Genomic DNA, 24,075 nt, shown 5'->3' with positions numbered 1-24,075 from the left:
ATCTCTCCTGTAGTTTGTGTTTTGTCCTCAGTCTTTCTGGGCTCCTTGGTCTTTGTGCTCTATTACTGGGCTCCCCATTTTTCTTTACCCCCCAAAAAGAAGAAAAGAAAAAACCATCTTGGCAGATGGCTGCCCTGCCCTGACCGTGGTTTTGTCTCTTCCTATTAAAGGGCGGTTCTTCTTCATGTGAATTGGTGGAATATCAATTGCATCTCTCCTATAGTTTGTGGCTGTAGCTCAGTAGGTAGAGCAGGTCACCTACTGATTGGAAGATCAGCGGTTCGATTCCTGGCTACTCCAGGCTATATGCCAATGTATCCTTGGGCAAGATACTTAACCCCAAGTTGCTCTCTGATGCAACTGTTGGAGTATGAATGTGTGTGAATGTTAGACAATTAAAGCACTTAGCTTAATTAATCATGGAAGTGCTTGTTTGCATGGGTAAATATAAACGTGTTGTGTAAGTTCTTTTGAGTAGAAAAGCGCAATAAGAACTAATGGAGGCAGAGAATAATTTCAGTGAGCTGACTGACCGGAGCAGCATGTAGCTGTGTGTCTGCGGAGTTTGATTTTACTGTTCCCACATCACTGTTTGAGCTATGAGCTCACGTTGATAAATGCAGCACTCTGATTGGTCAGATCGGTTTATTTGCTTGCAAAAGTCAGAAAAAATTAACTTGATTCCAAAAAAAAAAAAAATGCCACAAATTTGTCCTGTGGAACGACACGGGCGGAGTGAATGGCTGCATTAAGAACAGGCGAGTCTGAAAAATATTTTTAATGCAGGAAACATTCACACAAAATTTACATGTCCAGTGTGTAAAGCCCTTTAGGGTCCTGTTGCTTTTGTACAGTTCTAGAAATTCTGGGATCCATGTGTGAGGCACTGAGTCATAATCAGTGCAGGCGGTGCACAGGTTGGTCAGTCTGGTTTTACAGTCTCAAATGACTGCTCCATCTACCATTAGCTGGTGTTTTACTCTCCTGGTGTTTCTGCCAGTTCCTTTCTGGGCCCCGCTCATGTAATGTGCTATGTGCCTGTTCATCTTAGCCAGTATGATGCTTGACATGTGCTTCATGTTGTTCCGAGGCAGGTTACTGGCTGCTAGTTGGATGGGACTGGTCCCTTATGGGGCTGCTCCTTGGGGATCAGGCCATTCTGGGTGTGTCTTAGCCTTTAGCAAGTGGTTTGTTTGTGCTGCCAGCGCTCAGGGAGTACAGTTAGCTTTTTAGCCAGTAAGTGTGAATCATGTCAGGCCTAGCACACTGAGCTACTAGTTGTTTCAGTGTTAGTCTAGAGGTTGTGTGCCACTGGGGTTACATGTGTAGTTGTAGAGCTGCTTGATTATGGGGAAAAAAAAAAAAAATCATAATCACGATTATTTTGGTTGATATTGAAATCACGATTACTCACTGACTTTGTAAACACTGCATGTATTACAATTAATGAACAGTGAATAATTTGAAATTTTATGCATTTCTACAGTCTCTTGAAAATAAATACTAAATTTTAAATAAAATACAGAAAATATACAATCCGGTGTCCCCCCACAGTGCAAAGACATGCACTTACTGGGGTTACGTTAATCGGAAACTCTAAATTGCCCACAGGTGTGAATGTGAGTGTGGATGTTGTTTGTCTCTCTGTGTTAGCCCAGTGACAGGCTGGCAACCTGAAATATAAATAAAATAAATATAAATAAAATATAAAATATAGAATAAATACAATATAAATAAATACATTATGAATATGACAAATAAATAAATAAATAAATAGAAAGGTAATGCCAGTTATCGACTAATAATTCTATGAATAAAGTGGAATAAATTTATTTAGACCAAATAAGTGCCACAACACACTGACAGATCCTGTAGATGTATTCAAAAGTTTGGGTATTAACATTAGTGGGGTCAAAAATCAATTAGTTTCTGGGGGGTGGGGCAATCAGCGTCCAGTGCGGTGCCAATCACACATATACACGTAGACGCGGCGGCCTGACCCATTGATGTGATACGTCAGCGCATCCGCCATATTGGACCAGTCTGTGAACATGTGTTTCACAGCTTCCTGAGCCCCCTCATCGGGCAGCTCAAACCACTGTACACATAGAGTCAATGAATTCCTGTCTAAAATCCTCTGGTCTGTAAATAATCCCGGAAGAGGTGCTATCACCAGTTGGCTCAGAAAACATAGAACTCACAAATTGTCTGGCGTTGTCACACACAGGGCCGGAGGCTGTGGTGACAGCAGTGGTCCGTGGCTGCACAGTGGTACCAGGCTGGGGTGTGCAGGGTTCCAGAGGCAGCAGCTGGTGGCTGCTTCTTTCGCCACCGTGAGCCACACTTCCCGTCCGCCCGAATGAATCGGAAGCGTAGTGGCGGCAGGCTCCTCTTCCCCATCCCACATCCGTGCCAGGAAAGCGGCGGGAGAAGAGTACGCTGGTGGAGATACGGCAGCTGTCGTGAACGGGAGCTGCTGTGGGGAAGCTTGGGCTGGAGGCGAAGGTGGGATGCAGCGATGCCGAGGCTTGTTCCTCCAGCCGGGTCCTCCCAGGGCCAGGAAAGTGCCGATGTACTGCGGCTCACCTTTCGAAGCGAGCCGCGGCTCCCACATTAATACTCCCGGCCTGAATAACTCGCGGTCCGCGGGGTCCATACTGAGTTCGGGTCCTACTGTCACGGCTGGTGCAGGCAAGGCAGGGAGGACCCAGAGCAGGGTTTGAGTGAAGATTTATTGATAATAATTTCAATAAATACAAAAATAGCAAACTCGAAAACTAGAAGACAAAACACACAGACGAAAAACTGACGAGAACCCGAACACTGAGACGTAAATACACAGATGGAAGAGGGGGGAGTGGAAACAGCTGAGCACAACAGGTGAAATGAATAAGACTAATAACACAGGAAGTAAAACATAACACAAAACACAGGGAACACTGGACTACCAAAATAAAGCAGGAAGTACTAAACATAACAGACGCAGACCTAACAGAAAACTTGACAAAGGGAACATACACAACGAAACAAGAGAAACCAAACAGCACACTCAACCAACAAACAGAGAAACCAAAAGAAACACTAAAAAACAACCTGAAAAGTACAACAAAAGAAAGTTACACAAAAGAAACTCAAAACACTGGGCCACCGGCCCAGGACCATGACAGTATTATCATTATTACACAGAAACAAGGAGACAGGAGGCACAAATGCAAAAAGAGAGTGATGAGCAGACAGCAGCAAACAGAAGGTCTGAAGATCAGTCAGTCTGTTGGGTCAGGGTCGTTCGTTCAGCCCAGTGTGGTTCAGGTTGACTTCAGTGTTTGGAGGCTGGTGTCCCCGCAGGACTACAGAGTATCACTGCAACATCTGCAAATTCTGTTTTCAAAATGTTGTCATGGCCAAATACAATAAAAAAAATTGTTGACTCTTACCTGTGAGGTAAGCCCATGTGACTCAGTTTGGACTGTAAAATGGTGTGAACAACTCCAGCACCAGGATGACACACCTCTATGTTTATGTTTGCTACAACCATTATGGCGGCAACGTTAACGTATGAATCAGTGCTCACTGCGGCGTATATATATATATATATATATATATATATATATATATATATATATATATATATATATTCCTGTGGTGCTAATTACACCTGCGGAGCGAATATTGGTAGGGACATCTCCCTGTCCTCCCTTGCTAATCATGCCCTGTGATTGGTAGGGACATAATGGGCGTTATTTAATTTTTCTCAGGAGGTGCAGGTCAGGTTATGGCATAGATCTCCCACTCAATGATTAACACATAAAGCACCTGCACCTGCACCTGTACAACATAACCACTTACGTAGGTTATGTTGTAGGGCCCACAAAGACTCAAGGCTGCAGAACAAATCAGGGCTAAAAGCATATCAAATAATTTTAATAACTATTGTTTTTTGCCAATTACACTGCTTTTGTGATCGTTTGGAGCCAAAATCAAAATTGAAATCAAATTTTGATTAATTGCACTTCTTATGTCCATTTGTGCCTTATCTTTAGCTTCAATCATATAGCTCTAGTTCATAGTCCGATGTAGGCTTAGGTAGCATGGTGGGGCCCAGCCTAACCAACAAGCTTAGAGGAGGAGGCCTGGCTGTTTACACTAACAATTCTGTCTGTGTCCGGAGGTTTCAAAGGTCTGCATACTAGACACAGAGCTGCTCATTAGTGATGGGTCGGTCGTGAACGATCCGGCTCTAAGAGCCGGCTCTTTGAAGTGAACGATGGGAGCCGGCTCCTGATAGTGAGCCGTTTCTTTTTTCTTTTCGTTCCTTTAGCTTCTTTCTTTTTTTTTTTCTTTTTTTTTTGTGGAAGCCGCACGTAATTGGTTAAGATGAATGGTAGCCTATGATCGTCTACACTGAGCGGGAGGGTCCACAGACGCACTGCACAGTGAGTAAACAAACACCGGAGAGGGAGGGGCTCCTGCAAAATGCGCTCAGCGACAGGAAAGAGTCAGAGGAAGTTGCGCGTTACATCGAGGCTACACGCGGGAACGGTGAGGAAAATGAGTGACGGAAAACGTAGTAAAGAGTGAACACATTTTAACCTTATACCTCCAAACATGTCGAAGGAGACACAGCGTACTTCAAAAGTGCTGGCGTTTGCGGACTTCCGGTCACAAATACCGTAATACCACTACATGACTGTGAAGTGTAATTTCTGAACTTTCAGGAATTTTTTCTATAACATGAATGGTCCCGGAGTTACTAAAAAGTCAGCTGATCAAGTTCCTTTGACCAGCTGACTCTTCGGTGAGATGCTACGTCTTAATCAGCTGTTCCGGCTAGTAGGGTCAGGAAACCTAAGATTCAACAGCGATTGCCTGAAGTTAAAGGATTAATGTGATAGACAGAGTGTAGACTGCAAATTTAAAATTTAATATCGAGCAGGCTCCACAAACAACCTGTACAACATATACAAATTATTCATCCATCAGTGCAATTAGAAGAACAAAACAGGGCAGGTCATCAGGCAGGAGAAACAGAATCAACTCCTCAAAAGCACTTGTTTTTTCTGATTTCCAATCTTTTGTTTTATAATTTGTATTTGGAGCACTCTATTATATGTTGAATATATAAAGAAACGTTTGATATAGGCCTAATGTTGTTTTTTTACATTAGTAATTTATTTTACACTTTTTAAAAAAAAAAAAAATTAAACTCTAAGGAGCCATTTGGGAGCCGAAAGAGCCGGCTCTTCTTTGGGAGCCGAGCCTAAACAGCCGGCTCTCTGGAAAGAGCCGAAATTCCAATCACTACTGCTTATAGTGAGATGTCCTCCCTTCTACCTGCCATAAGAGTTTTCGGCAATTGTCATCGTGGCTGTGTACGTACCGCCAAGGGCCAATGGAAGGAGTGCACAGCAGACAGCTCATCCAGAGGGGGGTATTTTAATCAGGCAAGTCTCAAATCTGTCCTGCCAAAATTCTATCAACATGTGGACTTCGCAACAAGGGGGAGCAACAGATTATACCTGGTGTACAACAATATTATAGACTCATAAAATGCCCTTCAACACAAATTTGTTGCTTCAATGCTTCATTTAAACTCTGCAACTCAGGTGCTGTGTAAGCGGAGTGTTTCATCCACATTATAGCAGCATTAAAGTTCTCCGTTGCTGCGATGGATTTCCGTCATTTGGAAAAACGACCCTTTAACACCGAGTGGATCATCCATTAAAATATTTTTTTATGCTTTAATCCCTGATTAGCGACTAAAAATAGACCTGCATTAGAAACATATTTAGGACACTTGTGAATACAAAGCATTATAATTAAGCTCATGCAACCTCCAGTTTTTAAACAAAAACACTGATAACACAACAGCAACAGCTGTTTTACGTGCAGTCTGTCTGCACACACGCAACAAGCGCCAAGAGGCGAAGCCATTACTGAGACGGTGAGCTCAGGTGGAGCAAAAGGAAACATTTTTCTAGCTTCCAAAGCAGCAGCGCCTTTTCCTGTAACCAACATTAAAACCTTTACTGGGAAACAGCTGGAGGTCCTTCATCAACCACCTGATCAGCAAGTGAAGAAAAGAGAAGTTTGTAGCTGCTCCATCCACTGCTGTTTGTTTCACACATCTGTAAGTAATCTGTAGTAAATCTACAGAAGTTAAAATATGTAGATGAACTGTTAATAAGACAAAAGTATTTCTTATCCGATTACTCCATTAATCCATAGAATCCCATCATATGAGAGTTTATTCATTAAGCCTCAGAGTCAAACAATGTTAGGTCCACTTCAAAGACTTCAGCAACACTGGCTAACAGCAGCACTTACAACAATGGTAACAATCACCAACAGAAAAGTCCTGAAAATCCTCAACAACTCACTTCAGCATCGCTGTCATCAGACAGAAGTGAGCTGCTCTCACTCATTGACCCAGATCGGACACCTTTCCCAAATTTTCACAGCTCCACGCCCGGGATTATGAGGTAAACAGTGATCTGACAGCCTGCACTCACTGGATGAATGCAGAACAGAAGGGTTAGCCTTTTTCACAACCTTAAGACCAGGCACGGTTCACTTCGTTGCACCAAAATTGATGTTGCTCCAGTATCAATTTACCCTGCTGGATTTGGGAACTCAAATACGGCAATACTGTCCTTTAGCTTTGACTTGTCGCAATTCCAAGCAGCACAACATGTGCCCCCATCTTTCCTTGCTTGCTTGCTTAGACATTTTCGTATAGGCGAACTCAAAGAGATATCACAAAACCCAAAAAACGATGATATATCCACTGTCAAATACCCTAACAAGATGGAGGATCACGACTTGGCTATCTAAGAGATATGGCATCAATATGGCAGTGGGGGGTTTAAAATTTTTGTAGCAGATGTCTCAATTGCTTGTAAAATCTTTAAAATGATGCAAAGATGGTTGAAATGAATGTAAATAATCTATATCAAAATAATACATAAACCAATTCAATTCCATTTGATTTAGGGAGGAGGGAGGGGCAGCTGTCTGCAGCGACTGGTTGGGGCTGAGGGGAGAGAGACAGGACAAAAGACATGCTGTAGAAGAGAGACAGAGATTAATAATAACTAATGATTAAATGCAGAGTGGGGTATAAACAGAGTGAAAAGAGGTGAATGAAAAGAAACACTCAGTGCATCATGGGAACCCCCCCAGCAGCCTAGGCCTATAGCAGCATAACTAAGGGAGGGTTCAGGGTCACCTGATCCAGCCAGAGAAGTAAATGGACTAGTTCTTATATAGCGCTTTTCTACTCTTTCTGAGCACTCAAAGCACTTACACAACATGTTTACATTTACCCCATTCACACAAGCACTTCCATGGTTATCTAAGCGAAGTGCTTTTTATTACCCAACATTCACACTCCAACGGTTGCGTTGGAGAGCAATTTGGGGTTAAGTATCTTGCCCAAGGATACATTGGCATGCAGCCTGGAGTAGCCAGGATTTGAACCGCTGACCTTCCGATCAGTAGGTGACCTGTTCTACCTTCTGAGCTACAGCCACCCCAGACATGGTGTTGAGGGTCCAGGAGATTTTCACACCCAGAAACTTACTGGTGCTCACCCTCTCCACAGCAGCACCGTTGATGGTCAGAGGGGGATGCTGGAGCCGTACCCTCCTGAAGTCCACAACAATCTCCTTTATCTTCTTCACATTCAGAGAAAGATTGTTGTGGCTGCACCAAAAGGCCAGGTGGCTCACCTGGCTCCTGTAGTTTGTCTCATCATTGTTGTTGATGAGACCCTGTGGGGCTGACTCAAACTTCCCCGTGGGCTAACAGTTCTGATAAGATGTGGAATGTTCATCAGCAGCTTGGGCCGAGGATATCAGTTCTCACAGGTCAGAAGACAGGACAGCGGGGGCATAGAGCATCTATTTACAAAACATCCAGGAGAAAAAATGAGATAAGCGGCAATCCAAGGCCGGCATCAGGGAGCCAAATTTCTGATTCTACAATTGTTTTGGTGTATACAGGCTGTACTGATTAATTTGTTGACAGCCTTTAGTCTTTCTGGCACCTCTCGGTGGCGAAAATCCAAATCATCCGAATCTTCTTGGTTCGTTCCCTCGCCGTGCAGAACAGATACGTCTCCAACAGTGTTAATTTTGTTGACGAAATGTTTTCGTCATAGTTTTCATCAACGATTCTCTTTTTCATGATGAAAACAAGACGATAACTAAATTAAAACTAACTAAAATTATAAAAACGATGACGACATTAATTGACACTTTCGTCAGCAAATGAAAACGAGACGAAAATGCTTGGCGGGGATGACATCCAATAAGAACTTGTTTAATTTTGTGACAGGGCGGGACAAGTTAGGAAAACATCCAATCAAACGCAGAGTTGCATAAATTTGCTCTAAACCCGGGAAGACCAAACTAGCCTGTGATTGGTCGTTCCTGCTGACAAGTTATGCAAACAATGTCAGCAGGGAGAAAGAGAAGAGCCGATGTATGGACACATTTGTCCTTTGACGTTGTGACAAACAAAATGATGTGTAAACCATGTGGGGCGACTATCTCGGGTAAAAACACGACAAATCTTAAACGACATCTGCAAACCAGTCACCCAGATCTCCATGCAAAGGTCAGCATTTTAATGTCATGCAGGGTAAAGTGTTTTTCCCAGTTTGTGTTTAGAGAAAATCTCCACACCGCGGTGGATTAGCCTTTATAATCTTAGTCCTGAACACTGCCCTGTACCTTTCAGAGCGTCCTGCTGTAAAACGCTTGTATTATCTCAGTAAGGTGGTGTTAATGAGCAGGTGTGTGGGAAGCAGGTGAAACGCTAATGTTAATATTATTAATAATATTCCATAACTTTTAATAAATGTTTAATTTTGTGTAAGTGTGTATAATGACTAATTCAAGAGAACTGAAGAAAAAGCATTTACATTTTACACCCTTTATATTTTAGTCGACTAAATCGACTGTAGATTTAGTCGACCATATACGATAATTTCGTCGACTAAAACTAAAACTATTCAGATGACTAAATTGTGACTAAAACTAAACCAAAATTTGCTGTCAAAATTAACACTGGTCTCTAAGATCTAATCCCGCCGAATCAGCTCCAGATATACTGAGTCTGAATTTGAGTCTGTACCTGTTTGCATTCCCGCCATAAGCAGCCATACCAAGGCCCAGACAGCTGCCCAGACTTCCCGAATTGTAACGACAAGCCAGATATCTCCAGATCCAATTCAGAGAAATCCTAGTGTCAATGTGTACGTCCTCCATCAACAGTACAGCTAGGCACGTCATCTTCCACCCCCAAAGGAATCCATAACGTAGCCATCCGGAATGTCAATTGGATAAGAGGGAAGAGGGATCTCCTTTCCCCAATCTCCTCATGGTGAAAATTTGATCAAATAATGGCGTTGAGAGACCAGCTGACCAGATCCATAATTATAAATTCCAGTTCGGAAGCTGTGTGAAGAGAGGCTCTGAAGCAGCAAAGCAGCAAAACAGGGTAAAAAGGAATGGTTGGGGGAGAGAAGAAAAGTGCATCCATCTCCGCTGAGAGCAGGAGAAAGGAGCAAGAGTTGTCACCAACTCAAACTGCTTGTGGGCTCCCGGTCAGGAAGTCCAGCAGCCAGTTGTACAAGGAGGTGTTCAGCCCCAACTGGTCCAGTTTTAGAATAACCTGTTGAGGGATGATTGTGTTGAATGCTGAGCTAAAGTCAGTGAACAGAATTCTGACATAGCAGTCTTTATTGTCCAGATGAATGAGGGCTGAATGGAGGGCAGTAGAAATGGCATCATCAGTTGAATGATTTGACCAATATGCAAACTGAAGGGGGGGGGGGGGGGTCTTGAGATGTTGCATGACTAGCAGTTTGAAGCACTTCATGAGGATGGGGTGAGTGCAACCGGACGGTAGTCATTGAAACAGGTAGATGACGACTTCTTTGGGACAAGAATGATGGTGGTAGTTCTGAGGCATGTTGGGACAACAGTCTGACTCAGCGAGATGTTGAACATGTCTGTGAAGACATCAGTGAGGTCCTCTGCACAGTCCCTCAGCACACAACCTGGTATGTTGTCAGGACCGGGAGATTTCAAGAATCAAGAAGAATTTATTTTCATTATACGTCAAGACATACAGAGAAATTACGTTCCAGAACACCCATCCAAGAACTACAACCAACAAAACAAACAGGGAAGACAGGTGTCTGAGGTCATGCAGCCTTTATGCAGTTCTACCTTTAAGAAGAGAAAGAAAACAAACACACAACAAGGTAGTTAGGTTCAAAAATATTCATCTGGTACTGTGCTCATATATGAGCACCATACCAGGGTCCAAAAAAACACCTTAGCTAAGCATATCGCACATTTAAAGCCGGGATAGCAATGTGGTTGGGTAGGGGTGCCAATGGAGACGAGAGGGGCAGGGCATCATGGAACCAGATCCCAGCTCCCAGCCAAAACAGTTAGCTGATAATGATGGAGTCTGAACAGCTCTGCATAGCCCATCCATCTGGTTCTGCTGACTCAGCAGACGCCGAACTGCTGCCCAGATTTTCTTAATTTCCTGGTAAATAAGGTATCCTCCAAGCCCAGACAGAAGAGATCCCGTTACCAAAAAGCTGAATATGTATACGTCTTCCACGTCCTGGACCCACAGTGCTGAGAGACACAGAGGTCTCCACATGCCCCGTGAATCCAGGATGTGTCCAACCGGGTCTGTTCCACTAGAACATGCGGGCTCCCCTTTCCCCGATCTCATAATGGAGAAAATACGATCCATGGTGTTTAGTGCCCAGTTTGCCAGATCCATGTTGGTTCTTATTCGATCGATGTGTAAAAGAGGCACTTTTCAGCAAGCAGGTTAGAAGGGGAGGGCAGGAGAGAGAGAAAGATGTGACCGTCTCCGTCGAGAGCAGGAAGAAAAGGTGCTGGTATTTATCCAGCTGAATATTCTCCTCATGCTGTCTGGACACAGCCTCAACACCTGGTCACCAGGATGGGATGGGAACTTCTGAGCAGGCATGTTGTTGTGCACCTCAAACCGAGCGAAAAACTGGTTCAGCTCGTTCAGCAGAGAGGTGGAGCTGTTGCAGGTCTGCGGAGGGGGCTTGTAGTCAATCGTTGCCTGTAACCCCTGCCACAGGCTCTGTGAGTCCCTGCTGTCACTGAAGCGATGGGCTATCCTCCGGGAATACTGCCTCTTAGCCTTCCTGATGCTGTGGGACAGGTTGGCCCTAGCTGTCCTCAGGCCTGCCTGGTCTCCTGCTCTGAAGGCAGTATTTCGGGCTTTCAGGAGTCTGTAGACCTCCCCTGTCAGCCATGGCTTCTGGTTGGCCCTGACAGTGATGGTTGTGAGGTCTGTTTCCCACCAACAGGGGTCCGGAGCCCATGCCATAATTTGAACCGTTAGGCAGGTTTTCCACCGCCGAAACACTCGGTGCTCAGCCGAAAAACGGGTTCAATTCTAGCTGGTCTGGAACCAGGAACGCGTGCCGAAAGCGGCAGAGGGGCGTGACTCTGCCGTCTCAACATCAAGTTTTCTACCATATTACAGGAGAAAAGCGAAGCGATTTTCACGGCTGTGAATTAGGTTGGGCTCTAAGGCTGAACTTGCTGCTTTGTATCAGTTCATATCACAGATAAAAGGACACAAAGTGCGTACTTGTCATCTTGCTCTAATCGCTGTCTGTGTTTCCCTCTGTGCTGCACACAGATGTTGCAGTAGTATTTGCAGCACAAGAAAGGGGAGTGTGTTCTCCCAAGTTTGTGCGCTTCGGCTTCCGTGTCCAGACAAGGACTCGCCCACACTCATACGTAAAGGAGCAGTTCACAGAAACGTGGTGGAAACGCGGGCCATTCTTAAGCATTTCGCTGGTTCACTGAAACCGACACCAGCACTGGCACGAGCACCGGCTCCTCGGCGGCGGAAAAGTACCATGGGTGGTGTACACACGGTCCAGTGTGTTGTTGTCCTGAGTTGGAAAATCTATGTGTTGATGTAGTTTGGGAAACATAGTCCTGGGGTCTGCATGGTTAAAATCCCCAGCCAGAATGAGAAAAGCATCTGGGTGGGCTGTCTGCTGCTCACTGATGTGCTGATACAGTTCATTTAGTGCCTCACTCCTGTGGTTGTTATTTGAGTTTGGAGGGATATAGACAGCAATGACCATGACAGCTGTAAATTCCCTTAGTAGGTAGAATGGCTGGCACTTAATGACTAAAAGCTCTACTGGTGAGCAGTGTTTGCAGACTACAGCAGCGTCACGACACCAGGCATCATTGATGTAAACACAGAGTCCCCCCGCCGCGGGTCTTACCACCTTTGACGAGAGCTCTGTCTGCTCAGTAGCATGTTAGCTGCTTGAGCTGAATAGCATGGCCGCAAACGTTGCTGTTAAGTCATGTCTCCGTAAACACAAAAATACAACAGTCTCTCACAGCCTTCTGGTTAGTCCATAGAAGCTGTATGTCATCCAGTTTATGGTCTAAAGAGTGTGTGTTTGCCAGTACGATCGTGGGTAAGGCCGGCTTGTGGGCTAGCCACTAGCCTGACTCGGATTACCCCTCTTCTGCTTCCTGTCACACCGCTTGTGGCGCCTCCACTCTAGGTGAGGTGCAGGAGTTGGTGCCGGCAATGGTGCAGGACTCCGGAGCAGACCGCGGTCACGCAGCTCATCTCTTTGTTCAGGGTTTAACTGAGAGACTGTTGTTCTGCCAATGTCGGGCAGAAACTTATGGGTGTAAGTGTGCCTCCTAGAAAGTAGGGATGCGCCGATTCGATATTCAGTATCGGTTCGATCCTGGCCTAAATTACTGGATCGGATATTGGAAAGAAATAAAAAATGCAATCCGATCTGACCCACATTAGCTGGATTACAGTTTTCGGTCATCGTCTTCCTCTTGTGGGTCTGCGGTTGAACAAACCAGCTTAGAGCTGCATTACCACCACCTACTGGACTGGAGTGGGGATCAGGCGTTAGAAAAAACCCTCCTCAGATCCTATAAAGTTCTCTGTCGCTGTGACGGATTCCCTTTGACACTGAGTGGATCATCGCTGACATGTTTTTCCGCCTCCACCGCTCTCTGCGTGTTTGTGTGTTGTGCTCGCTGTGCTGAGAATCAGCTGTTATTTTTTTCTCTACTTCAGCTCCCGGACATACTGCTAGCGAGCGCCGCTATTAGCACTGGTGACCATCCGGTACCGGAAGAACCCCTTCCCCGTCAAAATATTTTTTATACTTTAATCCCTGATTAGTGACTAAATATAGACCTGCAGTAGAAACATATTTAGGAGAATGTTTGTGAATAAAAAGCATTACAAGATTACGCTCAGGCAGCCCCCAGTTTTTCAACATAAACACTGATAACACAACAACAGCAATCAGCTGTTTTACGTGCAGTCAGTCTGCACAAGCGCAAAGAGGCGGAGCCGGTGAGCTCAGATGGAGCAGACTAAATGTTTTTCTAGTGTCCAGATGAAGCTTTTCTCCCTGTAACCTCCATTAAACCTTTACTGGGAAACAGCTGGAGGTCCTTCATCAATCAACTGAAGAAAAGTGAAGAAAAGAGAACTTTGTAGCTGCTCCATCCACCCTGTTTGTTTCACACAGGGAAAACCTGCAGTACGGAAGTTAAAATATGCAGATGAACTGTTAATATGAAAAAAGTATTTCTTATCCAGTTACTCGGGTAATCGATGGAATAAATCGATAGAATACTCGATTGCTAAAATAATCAATAGTTGCAGCCCTAATGAAATTTTCAACATACCATAAGCCAATGCATCACCTTCTCACATGAGAGCAACAGGATTCAGGTGATAGAGTGATTGTTATAAGTAAGTAAAGTTTATTTATTTAGTGCTTTACACAGACAAAAAGTCACAAAGTGCTATAAAATAATTAAAATACAATATAAAAAAAAAAAACGAGATAAAAAACCATGTTAAAAACATAACATTACCATATTAAAAGAAAAAGAATAAAAATAAAGTCAACAGAAAGTCTGGTTAAACAGAAAAGTTTTTAACTGTTTTTTTAAGACTCCACAGAGTCAGCTAAATGGAGCTGGAGTGGTAAACAGTTCCAGAGCTTTGGTGCCACTGCCAGAAAAGCTCTGCCCCCCTGGTCCTTAGTCTTGTATGTGGGACAACTAAAAGATTTCAATTTTGTTGTGTGAGAGACTGTTGACTTATATAAAAATGATCCAGGCATTTAAAAACAATTTTTAAAAATAATAATACAAAAAAGATCGGATTTGTATCGGTATCGGCAATATCCAAATGTAAAATATCGGTATCGGTATCGGACATAAAAAAGTGGCATCGTGCCATCTCTATGAGAAAGTAGCCACAATGGAGACGTAGTAAAACACAGTGACTTGGACAACGAACAGCAAAACACCATCTTCCTCTTAGCACTGGGTTCCTCCTCTTCCTCTTAGTTCCACAGGGTTCTGTGCTAGAACCAATTTTATTTACTTTATATATGCTTCTCTTAGGCAGTATTATTAGAGAGCTATGCTTAAAATTTCATTGCTATGCGGATGATACCCAGCTTTATCTATCCATGAAGCCAGATGACACACATCAGTTAGTTAAACTGCAGGAATGTCTTAAAGACATTAAGGCCTGGATGACCTCTAATTTCCTGCTTCTAAATTCAGATCAAACTGAGGTTCTTGTACTCGGCCCCACAAATCTTAGAAACATGGTGTCTAACCAGATACTTACTCTGGATGGCATTACTTTAGTCATCACGCCCCCCAGTAGCATTGGTAAGGGAGGGTTCAGGTCACCTGATCCAGCTCTAACTATAAGCTTGATCATAAAGGAAAGTTTTAAGCCTAATCTTAAAAATAGAGAGGGTGTCTGTCTCCTGAATCCAAGCTGGGAGCTGGTTCCACAGAAGAGGGGCCTGAAAGCTGAAGGCTCTGCCTCCCATTCTACTCTTAAGTATCCTAGGAACCACAAGTAAGCCAGCAGTCTGACAGTGAAGTGCTCTGTTGGGGTGATATGGGACTATAATGGTACTATAATGGTACTATGTAATGAGTCTCTGAGTCCAGATATGACTGAAGCATGTACTTGACATGAACTCCCCCCAGATTCTTGAACTGGTGGTGTTATGGTGAGACACATATGTCCCATCTTTATCCCTGATCTTACTCTCTAAATCATTCTCCCATTTCTCCTTTATATAATTTGATTATGTTTCCCACTGGATTAAAATGCTTGATATTGTGATGATTATCCTAATGTTTTTGTAGGCTTTGCTTATGTTTTCTATCACTTTGTTCATTTCCCTGGAGGAGTCTGCCTGCATTTCCTTCCTACAGTAGTCTCTTAACTGTAAGCATCTATAAAAATCATAGATTTCCAGACCACACTTCATGTGCAGATTTTGGAAACTGTCCAGGTCCCCCTTCTGTTTACAGTAAACAGCACTACTTCTGGGGGGTTCCCATAATGCACTGTTTCTTTTCATTCACTTTATTTACTCTGTTTATACCCCATTCTACATTTAATCATTAATTATTATTACTCCGGGCAGCACGGTGGCACAGTGGTTAGCACTGCTGCCTCACAGTTAGAATAACATCCAGCTTGGCCCAGGCCCCTCCTTCTCTCTGCGTGGAGTTTGCATGTTCTCCCCGTGTCTGCGTGGGTTTCCTCCCACAGTCCAAAGACATGCACTTACTGAGGTTAGGTTAATTGGAAACTAAATTGCCCATAGGTGTGAATGTGAGTGTGAAAGGTTGTTTGTCTCTCTGTGTTGGCGACCTGTACAGGGTGTACCCTGCCTCTCACCCTATGGCAGCTGGGATAGGCTCCAGTGCCCCCTGTGACCCTGACCAGGATGATATTAATCCCTGGCTCTCTTCTACAGCGTGTCTTTTGTCCTGTCTCTCTCCCCTCAGCCCCCCCCTCAGCAGATGACCCCCCCCCCCCCTGAGCCTGGTTCTGCTGGAGGTTTCTTCCTGTTAAAGGGAGTTTTTCCTTCCCACTGTCACCAAGTGCTGCTCATAGGGGGTCGTTCTGACTGTTGGGTTTTCTCTGTATTATTGTAGGGTCTTTACCCACAATGTGATTTGTGATTTGGCGCTATATAAATAAAATTGAATTGAATTGACTTACGCTTGATCAGTCAGGCATGTGGCTACTTTTCTCATGTTTGTTCACTCCATCATGGATTATTCTTCACACTTACAGTATATGGACAACATGCTGTTTTGCATTTACACAAAGAATGTGTAAGTACAAAAGTTTTTTTTTAAGTTTTAACAATGTGTGTGTTAACAATAGGGCTGATGTGTTATGTTCTTTGTAACTGACCGTAAGCAGTAGTTGATTGTAAAATCTGTGCCAGCCAGCTGTAATTTCTTATGTGTTGTACCACATTTTTTACAGCTGATTTTTGCAGTAAAATACTGTAATATATCATATAATTGTATTGTGTTTTTCACTAAGACTGTGATCAGGTTTACAATATATCTTCTCTTTTAAATTGTTCACCATAAGCATGTTTATAGTACAGGCAGTATTTTTAAAGCAAATATTCATATACATATTTACATTGTCACCATATTTTTTATAGGGGCCTTCTGGTAACCACAGCTGTTAGTATTTTGCCGTAAATTCAAATGATTTTTTTTTTTTTTTTTTTTTTTGCAGTGCAGGTAGAAAGACAGCCACCTTCATGACACTGAAAACTCTGACGTTAAGCTTGACATGGCTGACTAACACATTAATCTCATAGTTCATAAGTCTGGGCTGCCAGGCTTTGTTCAGTCACTAAGATTTCTTCTATAATGACTTTGACACAACAGTAAAGGAAGGACACATCTTACCGGCGTGTCCCAGATAAAGATGCTAAGGCCAGGAGTCTAAATGAGAGAATGTTGTTTTCCTCTGTCACAGCACGGCTAAAGTGATTGTTGCCACCAGAGGCCTGAATTCCACAAGACACGAGTTGAGTAAACCTGTCAAAGTGCATCCAGTCACACCTGTCACAGCCCGGGGTCAAACTCACAGTAAAAACAGGGTCAAGGACACCAAGTCTAAACAAACAAAGCACAACTGTGTAATGTTTAAAAAAGGAAAGATTAACCATCACGTTCTCTAAAATGAGACAATTTAATGAGCAAATAAGCAGTTATTTGAACAAATTATGTGTGTATATATATATATATATATATATACACACCAGGGTTATAATAGTTTTGGATTTTACATTATAGTTTAGTTTTAGTTAGTTTTTACTTTTTTTTCTTTAATTCAGTTAGTTTTAATTAGTTTTCAGAGTGGATTTTCTCGTTTTTATTAGTTTTTATTTTTGGTTTCATGCTTAGTTTTAGTTAGTTTCAGTTAGTTTAAGTATTAGTTTTATTATTTTCATACCTGATCAGGTGCAAGATTCAAGGCGCAAAAGTGACTATTGTGTAATGAAAACTTGACAAAAGATACAGTTTAAAGAGATATATTCAACAACCAACTATTCACAAGACATGCTAAATGTGTGTAATATTAAGGACACACATGAACATCAACAGGGAGAAACAAAGAAAAACATGAACTCCCAAACTCAATAAATTCTACAATAAACTCCACAATAAAGTTCAGCATCAGTGCAGCAGATTAATAACGCCTACATGTGGTGTTAAACAAAAACAAACTCTTTGAAGGAGTCAAAGCTCAAATCCAGCTGCATCCTGATGTTCTCACCACCTGAAGCTGCTTCTGTTTTGGAGCTAGCTTGGTTAGATGCTGCTAATTAAACCTGCAGGGTCTTTGCAGCCTCTGTTCATAACCTATGGAAGTTGCCGACCTCATGTCCACATTTATGCTTGTGTAGCTGGATTGTGTGTGTTAATTACCTTGTGGTCGTGTGCAGGTGTTTGTACTCAAAGAACCTCCATACGGGACTCTGCCGCTTTCTATTCACAGAGTTTTTGGACTGACATTGGGAACTGGATTAATCTCAAACTTAACGTTCCTTCATTTGATGTTAATTCCATTTTATTTTATGTGGAAAACTTAAATCCAGCCTTCTCTGATGCTATAAATATAATTGTTCTTTTAGCCAAATACCACATTCATTGTAATAAATGGAAAGGTAATAAGCCCTCCTTTTCCTGTTTCATGAACGAATTTAAATTATATTATTCATCGATATGTAAGATCAAAAAATGGAAAACTGCTAGAATCATCTCACAACAGATAGCTGAAAATTTTCTGTTCTAAGTCTATATTTGTTTGGTTCTCTCTTTTATTATTCAATTCATTACTATTGCATACCCCCTAGCTTGTTATCCTCTATGAGAGTTTGTATTCTGAAGTTGTTTTATACTGTTATTGTATTGTTCTTGAACGCTGTTTAATAAATAAAAAAAAAAAAAAAAAAAAAAACTCTGCCGCTTTCTCGGCAGACCGCAGCTATTACTTTGCGGACCAGCGCGGTGAGCGCACGCACATGCGCACTCACACAGTTGTCCTGTGGCGCTCCCAGCTTAAACTCGGAGAGCGGAAACAATGATTTCATATCAATCCACAAGGCTTAAAAAAAAAAACAAGTAAATGAAAGTCAGCTTATCGATAATTTCAGTTAGTTTTAGTTAGTTTTGTAAACTCACAATTCAGTTTTAATTAGTTATCGTTTTTTCCTTTTAATTATAGTTTTTATTTATTTCAGTTAACGACAATGTTTTTTCAATTTCAGTTTTCGTTATTTCGTTCGTTTTCGTTAACTATAATAACCCTGATACACACACACATATCATCATCCCTATTTTCTATACATTTTGCTTCCACGGAGCCTAGCTTTCTTGCTATTTTTAAAGTGTTCTTGAGCAGCAGTTGTGCAGCTTTCTGAAGGTTTCTCAAATTGTTTCTTTGCTTTTTCACTCATATTCAGTCCAGTCTTCAAACCTGACCATTTCACAGGAATGTTTTTTCTTTTGTTTGTTGAACCACTAACACTGACCCGTGAATCATTCAAGCATAACAAAGGTGCCTAACTCAAGGGATGAGCCAGTGTTGTGTCTACACATAACAGGCACCTTAGCAAAGACCCAATTTCAATTGTAACTTTAGGCACTTTGTCACTAGTTTTTACCCTCATTAATAAAGAATATATGAAAGTCACTTCACCAAAAACTGACTGCAGCTTCTACCATGTGACAGAAATGTTCTTTATGACTCAAAATTAATTGATATCATTCATAAGAGATGATGTTTGAGATATAGGTTATAGGTCCAGATTATAGGTCCGCAGGTCATTTACAACAATATAAATACCAGCAACAATTTTTTTGGCAAATACTGGAAATCACTTTTTGGCACAACACCAACTATTCAGAGGACAAATTGTTCCACTGTGTACAGTGTGGCGGCATGTACAGTACACATTCACATTAAAATTCTAATCAGTTTATTGCACCCTATAAATTCTAATATATGGTAAATGGTAAATGGACTAGTTCTTATATAGCGCTTTTCTACTCAGTATGAGCACTCAAAGCGCTTATACAACCTGTTTGCATTCACCCATGCACTCCCATTCATACAAGCACTTCCATTTTTATGAAGCTAAGTGCTTTAATTAACTAACATTCACTCACATTCATACTCCGACAGAACGGTCGGAGAGCAACTTGGGGTTAAGTATCTTGCCCAAGGATACATTGGCATGTAGCCCGGAGTAGCCAGGATTCGAACCGCTGACCTTCTGATCAGTAAGTGACCTGCTCTACCTACTGAGCTACAGCCACCCCAATATATAGGTATATCTGTTTATTACAGGGTGCACCCTGCATCTCACCCTATGACAGCTGGGATAGGCTCCAGCCCTCCCGCGACCCTGAACAGGATAAGCGGAAGAGAATGGATGGATGGATTTTTATTAGTGCAACAACACAATGATTTAATAGACAGGAAAGAGCATATTTGATACCAAGATCTACAGAATTTTTCAGCACCAGGATGTGTTTTTAATACTTCCTGTTACATTAAAATACTAAAGAACCAGGTGAAATTAAATGTCATGAAAAAAGATCAACATTTTCTTTGTTGTCATTATACATGATGTACAATGAGATTGGAGACAATCATTCACAATAAGTGTGAATGAACACGTGGGTATAGAAAAAAAGTGCATGAATGAATGGGTGTGAATGGTTGAAGGAGGCATTTTGTATAAAGTGCTGTATAAGAACCAGTCCATTTACCATGTACCATCTTCTGATGGCTGCCTAAAGCAGTATAATGCACCAAAGCTCAAGTCATCTCACACTGGTTTCTTCAACAGTCCACTGCACTCACAGAGCTTCACAGCAGATCAGCAGCAGCTGTGTGAGGCCACAGGATCATGACATTATGGACCAAAATCTCCTCCAGATGTTTCCAGCACCTTGTTGACTCTCAAAGAAGCAACGCACTTCTGAAGTTCAAAGGGGTCCAACTAGCAGGTTGCATCAAACGCTGCATAGCAGGAAACATTTTATTTTCCATGACTGTGCCTCAAAGATTTGATAGAAATAATGATGTTACATTCATCTTGATAACCATGGAACAGTTTCCTCATACAGTTACAAATGATGAAATTATGGATGTATAGACTGGCCTACATTTCTCATTAAATAGTGAGACATTCATTTTTTTTATCTTGCAATATTTGATACTGGATGTGATAGTGTACTTGTGTACTTCAGTTTGATCTGTTCTCCATCCATTCCATCCCACATTTTCCAGTGCCTCCAACCACCTTTTAGTCTCCTCTTTCCACAAGGTTCAGTGGCTCTTTCTAATATCAAACAATTATAAATGAAGCTACCTTAATAACCCGAGCTGCCTATTTTTGTGTTGGGGGACTCAAACACTTTTTAACTACTGTAAAAAAGGGTTTGAGTCACCTGATAGAAAAAAGTATAATACAAACCTGCTATAGCTACTAGCTAGAACCTCTTTCCATTATATCAGCAAGGTTGACATCATGATATCTAAACAATACTGGCCTGATGGTTCATCTGCCATGAGCAAAAATGTGAAATATTAGTGTTTGTGCTCAGCCATCTGTTTCCTGTTTCCAGCGACTGTAATTTGTGATTTCTTTGTGTTTCTGTTGAGTAGACAGAAGCTTAAAACAGTAACAGAAGACAATTGGAACATAATTAAATCGCCAATGCTGATATGTAATCTGTCCACAAGCAGTTCTGCCAGCATGCTTGCCTTCTGCCTACATGACTGAGCTTGCTGGTAACAGCAGTTATGTCACACAGAGTTCCACATAATACCCAAATATTTTCCAGCCACTGTAACATCAGCACTCTGACATCTGAGCAAAAATAACAACCAATGTAAATTCTTTTCTTATCGCTCCATGATTTCATGAACACCATGAACTCGTTGACCAGATATATGTAAACTTGTGTACAACCCAACTTTCAATGGAAAATGACAAAGATTAAAACAGCTGCTGTCTGCATGAGCAATCTCATGTCTGTGATAACCAAGAAAACAGAGAAGCTTGTTGCAAATGGAAGCCAGGGCTGCCATCAGTCACACGAAAGTCACGCTTACAGTTTCTGTGGCTTCTTTTGGTGAACAGAAAGCACACAGAGGTGAGACCACACTGATGGCTATTTAAGATGGAACGCAGGCTCCCAGTGAATGAACATAACAGTCTCCTGTGTCGCATGTGTCCTTTACCCCCATGCTATCTTAGCCTGGCTTCTTCCTTCCATTCAGAAACTATCAAAGATGATCATCGGCACTTTCCTCTGTCACCTCCTTAATCTGCAAACCCCTGACTCACCTGAGTCATATCAAGATATATGAAAAATGATCACACATCCATTTTAAGTATTATGAAACCAATAAGTGTGAATAATGTCAGTTTATAAAGCATAAAACAGCATTTTAACAATACTGTCTAACCTAACCCAAACCTAAACCAGTGGCATGTGCCCCAAACTGCACGATTTTCAGAAGCTTTCAGTATCTCTGCATTTCATTATGATGATATAACTCAGCTGTTGTTACCTTTTAACATTAATTTGACCCTACACTTTTCAACCAACCCAGACAGACTGAACTCTCTCCTGGCAGCAGCGTGAAGCTGCAGATTCTCTGCACCTCATCCTGCTTCTGTCAATACTTCCTCTGAGGGTCACGTACCTGGTCTTAATGGTGGGGTTCATCCTGAGAGGAAACAGTCCCAAGTCTATGTCTTTGCTGTCTGGGTTAAACTCTAGTGCTCCTGAGACATAAATCAGGAAGTAGTCCCAGAGCTCAGGTAATTTTTGGGAGGAGAGAATCATGAGGGAAGCTTCTGTTGTGCAGAGACTAGCTAAAGATGGGTGTCATCCAGAGCACAGGGCACTCAGCAGTGTTATATCACCTCCCCTCAGCTCACCTTTAAGCATTCCAGCTGATCCAGCCTCAATGTCCACTCAGCAACTACATTTAGCTGACTGACTCCTCCCCCTCGGGACATAACACAAGCACAAAATTCCCCCAGAAACAAGAGCGGATAAATAAGACATTCTATCTTCTTTATCTGGTTTGATTTGGAAAACTCTGGAAAAGGCTAAAGATACATTATATCTGGGACACTGTAACAGTGTACTCAGTCATCTGACAAAGAGATTAAAATAATAAAGCAGTCACTGTCACTGCATCCATGGTTTCATTTTTTACTGAAACACACAAAGTGCACATATTGTTAGTGGTAATAATGAACTTGCTTATTATCCATGCTTCTCCTGGAGCTGTTTATTTCAACTGCTTATTAAAGCTGTTCATGTTTCAGAAAATGAGACTCAGGCTTTCACAGATTTCAGGCTTGAATTAACAAGAAAAATCGTGATTATTCTCCAGAATGATTAAGTCACAAATGTAGAGAACAGAGGTCAGAAATCAAAGACAGGTTGGATCAGTCTCGTGTTGCCACCACTGCTTGAGTGCATGAACTAATCAGATCATAAATCTAGGGGGGGAAATCTCCACATCATGAGAGAGCTGTTTTATGATTTTGTGCTATTCTGAAAACAACACGTTTTTGTTTGTGTTTTTTTTTTTTTTTTCCAAATTTGTGACTGATCTCAGATTTTTTTCCAGTCTAAGTTTACTCTCGATGCTCCTGTGCCCCTCGTCCTAAACTAATGTACCTGATGATTCGTTCTACAGTTTTGGAAGCAGTACAACACCAACTCCGAGCGCAAACCTGCGTCAAACTGAGCGCAGCGCGCTCCCTCACGCGCAAAAAAGGCCTTTTAATGATAAGTGTGTTGCTGTTAAAGGCAGCGCTAAAGACACTGCGTAAACCCTGCGTGAACAAACGGCACTTTTACATAGTATAAACTTTGTAATAAAGCCGTCACTCCTGTTGCCCTCTGCAGACTAGTGTGATGTGGGGCCGGAGCCAAACGTACCAGTAAATGAGCGACAGTCCATCGAAACGCTCGAGCTCTCTCCCGCGCTCCTTAAGCAGAGACATACTATCCGCCTGCGGTCCCGGTGCGGAGCCTGCGGTCCCGGTGCGGAGCCCACGCCGCTGCGCAATCACATCACTGCGCCCGCTCCTCTGCTGGCCTCGCGCTGCTGCGCTGACTGCGTGGAAATGTCAGCACTCATTCCCCTTCAAATCAATGAGACGGAGGCTAAAGCAGCGCTGCGGCGGCACGCGGGGGTTCCTGCTGACTGACTTCAGCCCATCTGTCTGACAAAACCCCCGCGGCGCTCCACCAGCGCCGCAGCTCTGCCCGCTCCTATCCGCTGTCAGTGGGCTCAGTGTGCGAGTTCGACTCCTGAAGTAACGATGCTGCATTCAAGGTCCAATGAGGAAAACCTTGTCGGGTCGCTACTGACGGCTGATGGAGCCTATAAAGTAACTACTCAACAGCAGACAAATAAATGAGCATCTGTTCATAATCCAATTCAGCTTTATTACATAAAGCTGAATTACATAAAGCTGAATTGTTACATGGTTTAAAATATACGTTTTCAGATATGTGCTATTTGATGAAATGGTTTGCGTCCAGTGCGGTTGTTAAACTTACAGCAGTTTCTCTTTTGCAATAT

General features: G+C 42.5%; 1 protein-coding gene across 3 annotated transcripts in view; it reads right to left on the bottom strand.

The window, feature by feature from the left end:
- Positions 1-23,525, bottom strand: part of LOC115777632 (syntaxin-binding protein 4) — a 142,980-nt gene extending 119,455 nt beyond the window's left edge. For all 3 annotated transcript variants that reach the window (XM_030725555.1, XM_030725556.1, XM_030725557.1), the window contains exon 1: positions 23,427-23,525. In XM_030725555.1, coding sequence (XP_030581415.1) covers positions 23,427-23,491 — 65 coding nt within the window. In that variant the 5' untranslated portion in view covers positions 23,492-23,525. The remainder of the gene's footprint in view (positions 1-23,426) is intronic.
- Positions 23,526-24,075: the final 550 nt, after the last annotated feature.

The sequence above is a fragment of the Archocentrus centrarchus genome, unplaced genomic scaffold, assembly GCF_007364275.1.
Source record: "Archocentrus centrarchus isolate MPI-CPG fArcCen1 unplaced genomic scaffold, fArcCen1 scaffold_58_ctg1, whole genome shotgun sequence".
NCBI classification, from domain to species: Eukaryota; Metazoa; Chordata; class Actinopteri; order Cichliformes; family Cichlidae; genus Archocentrus; species Archocentrus centrarchus.
This window is presented reverse-complemented; position numbering and strand designations above follow the sequence as displayed.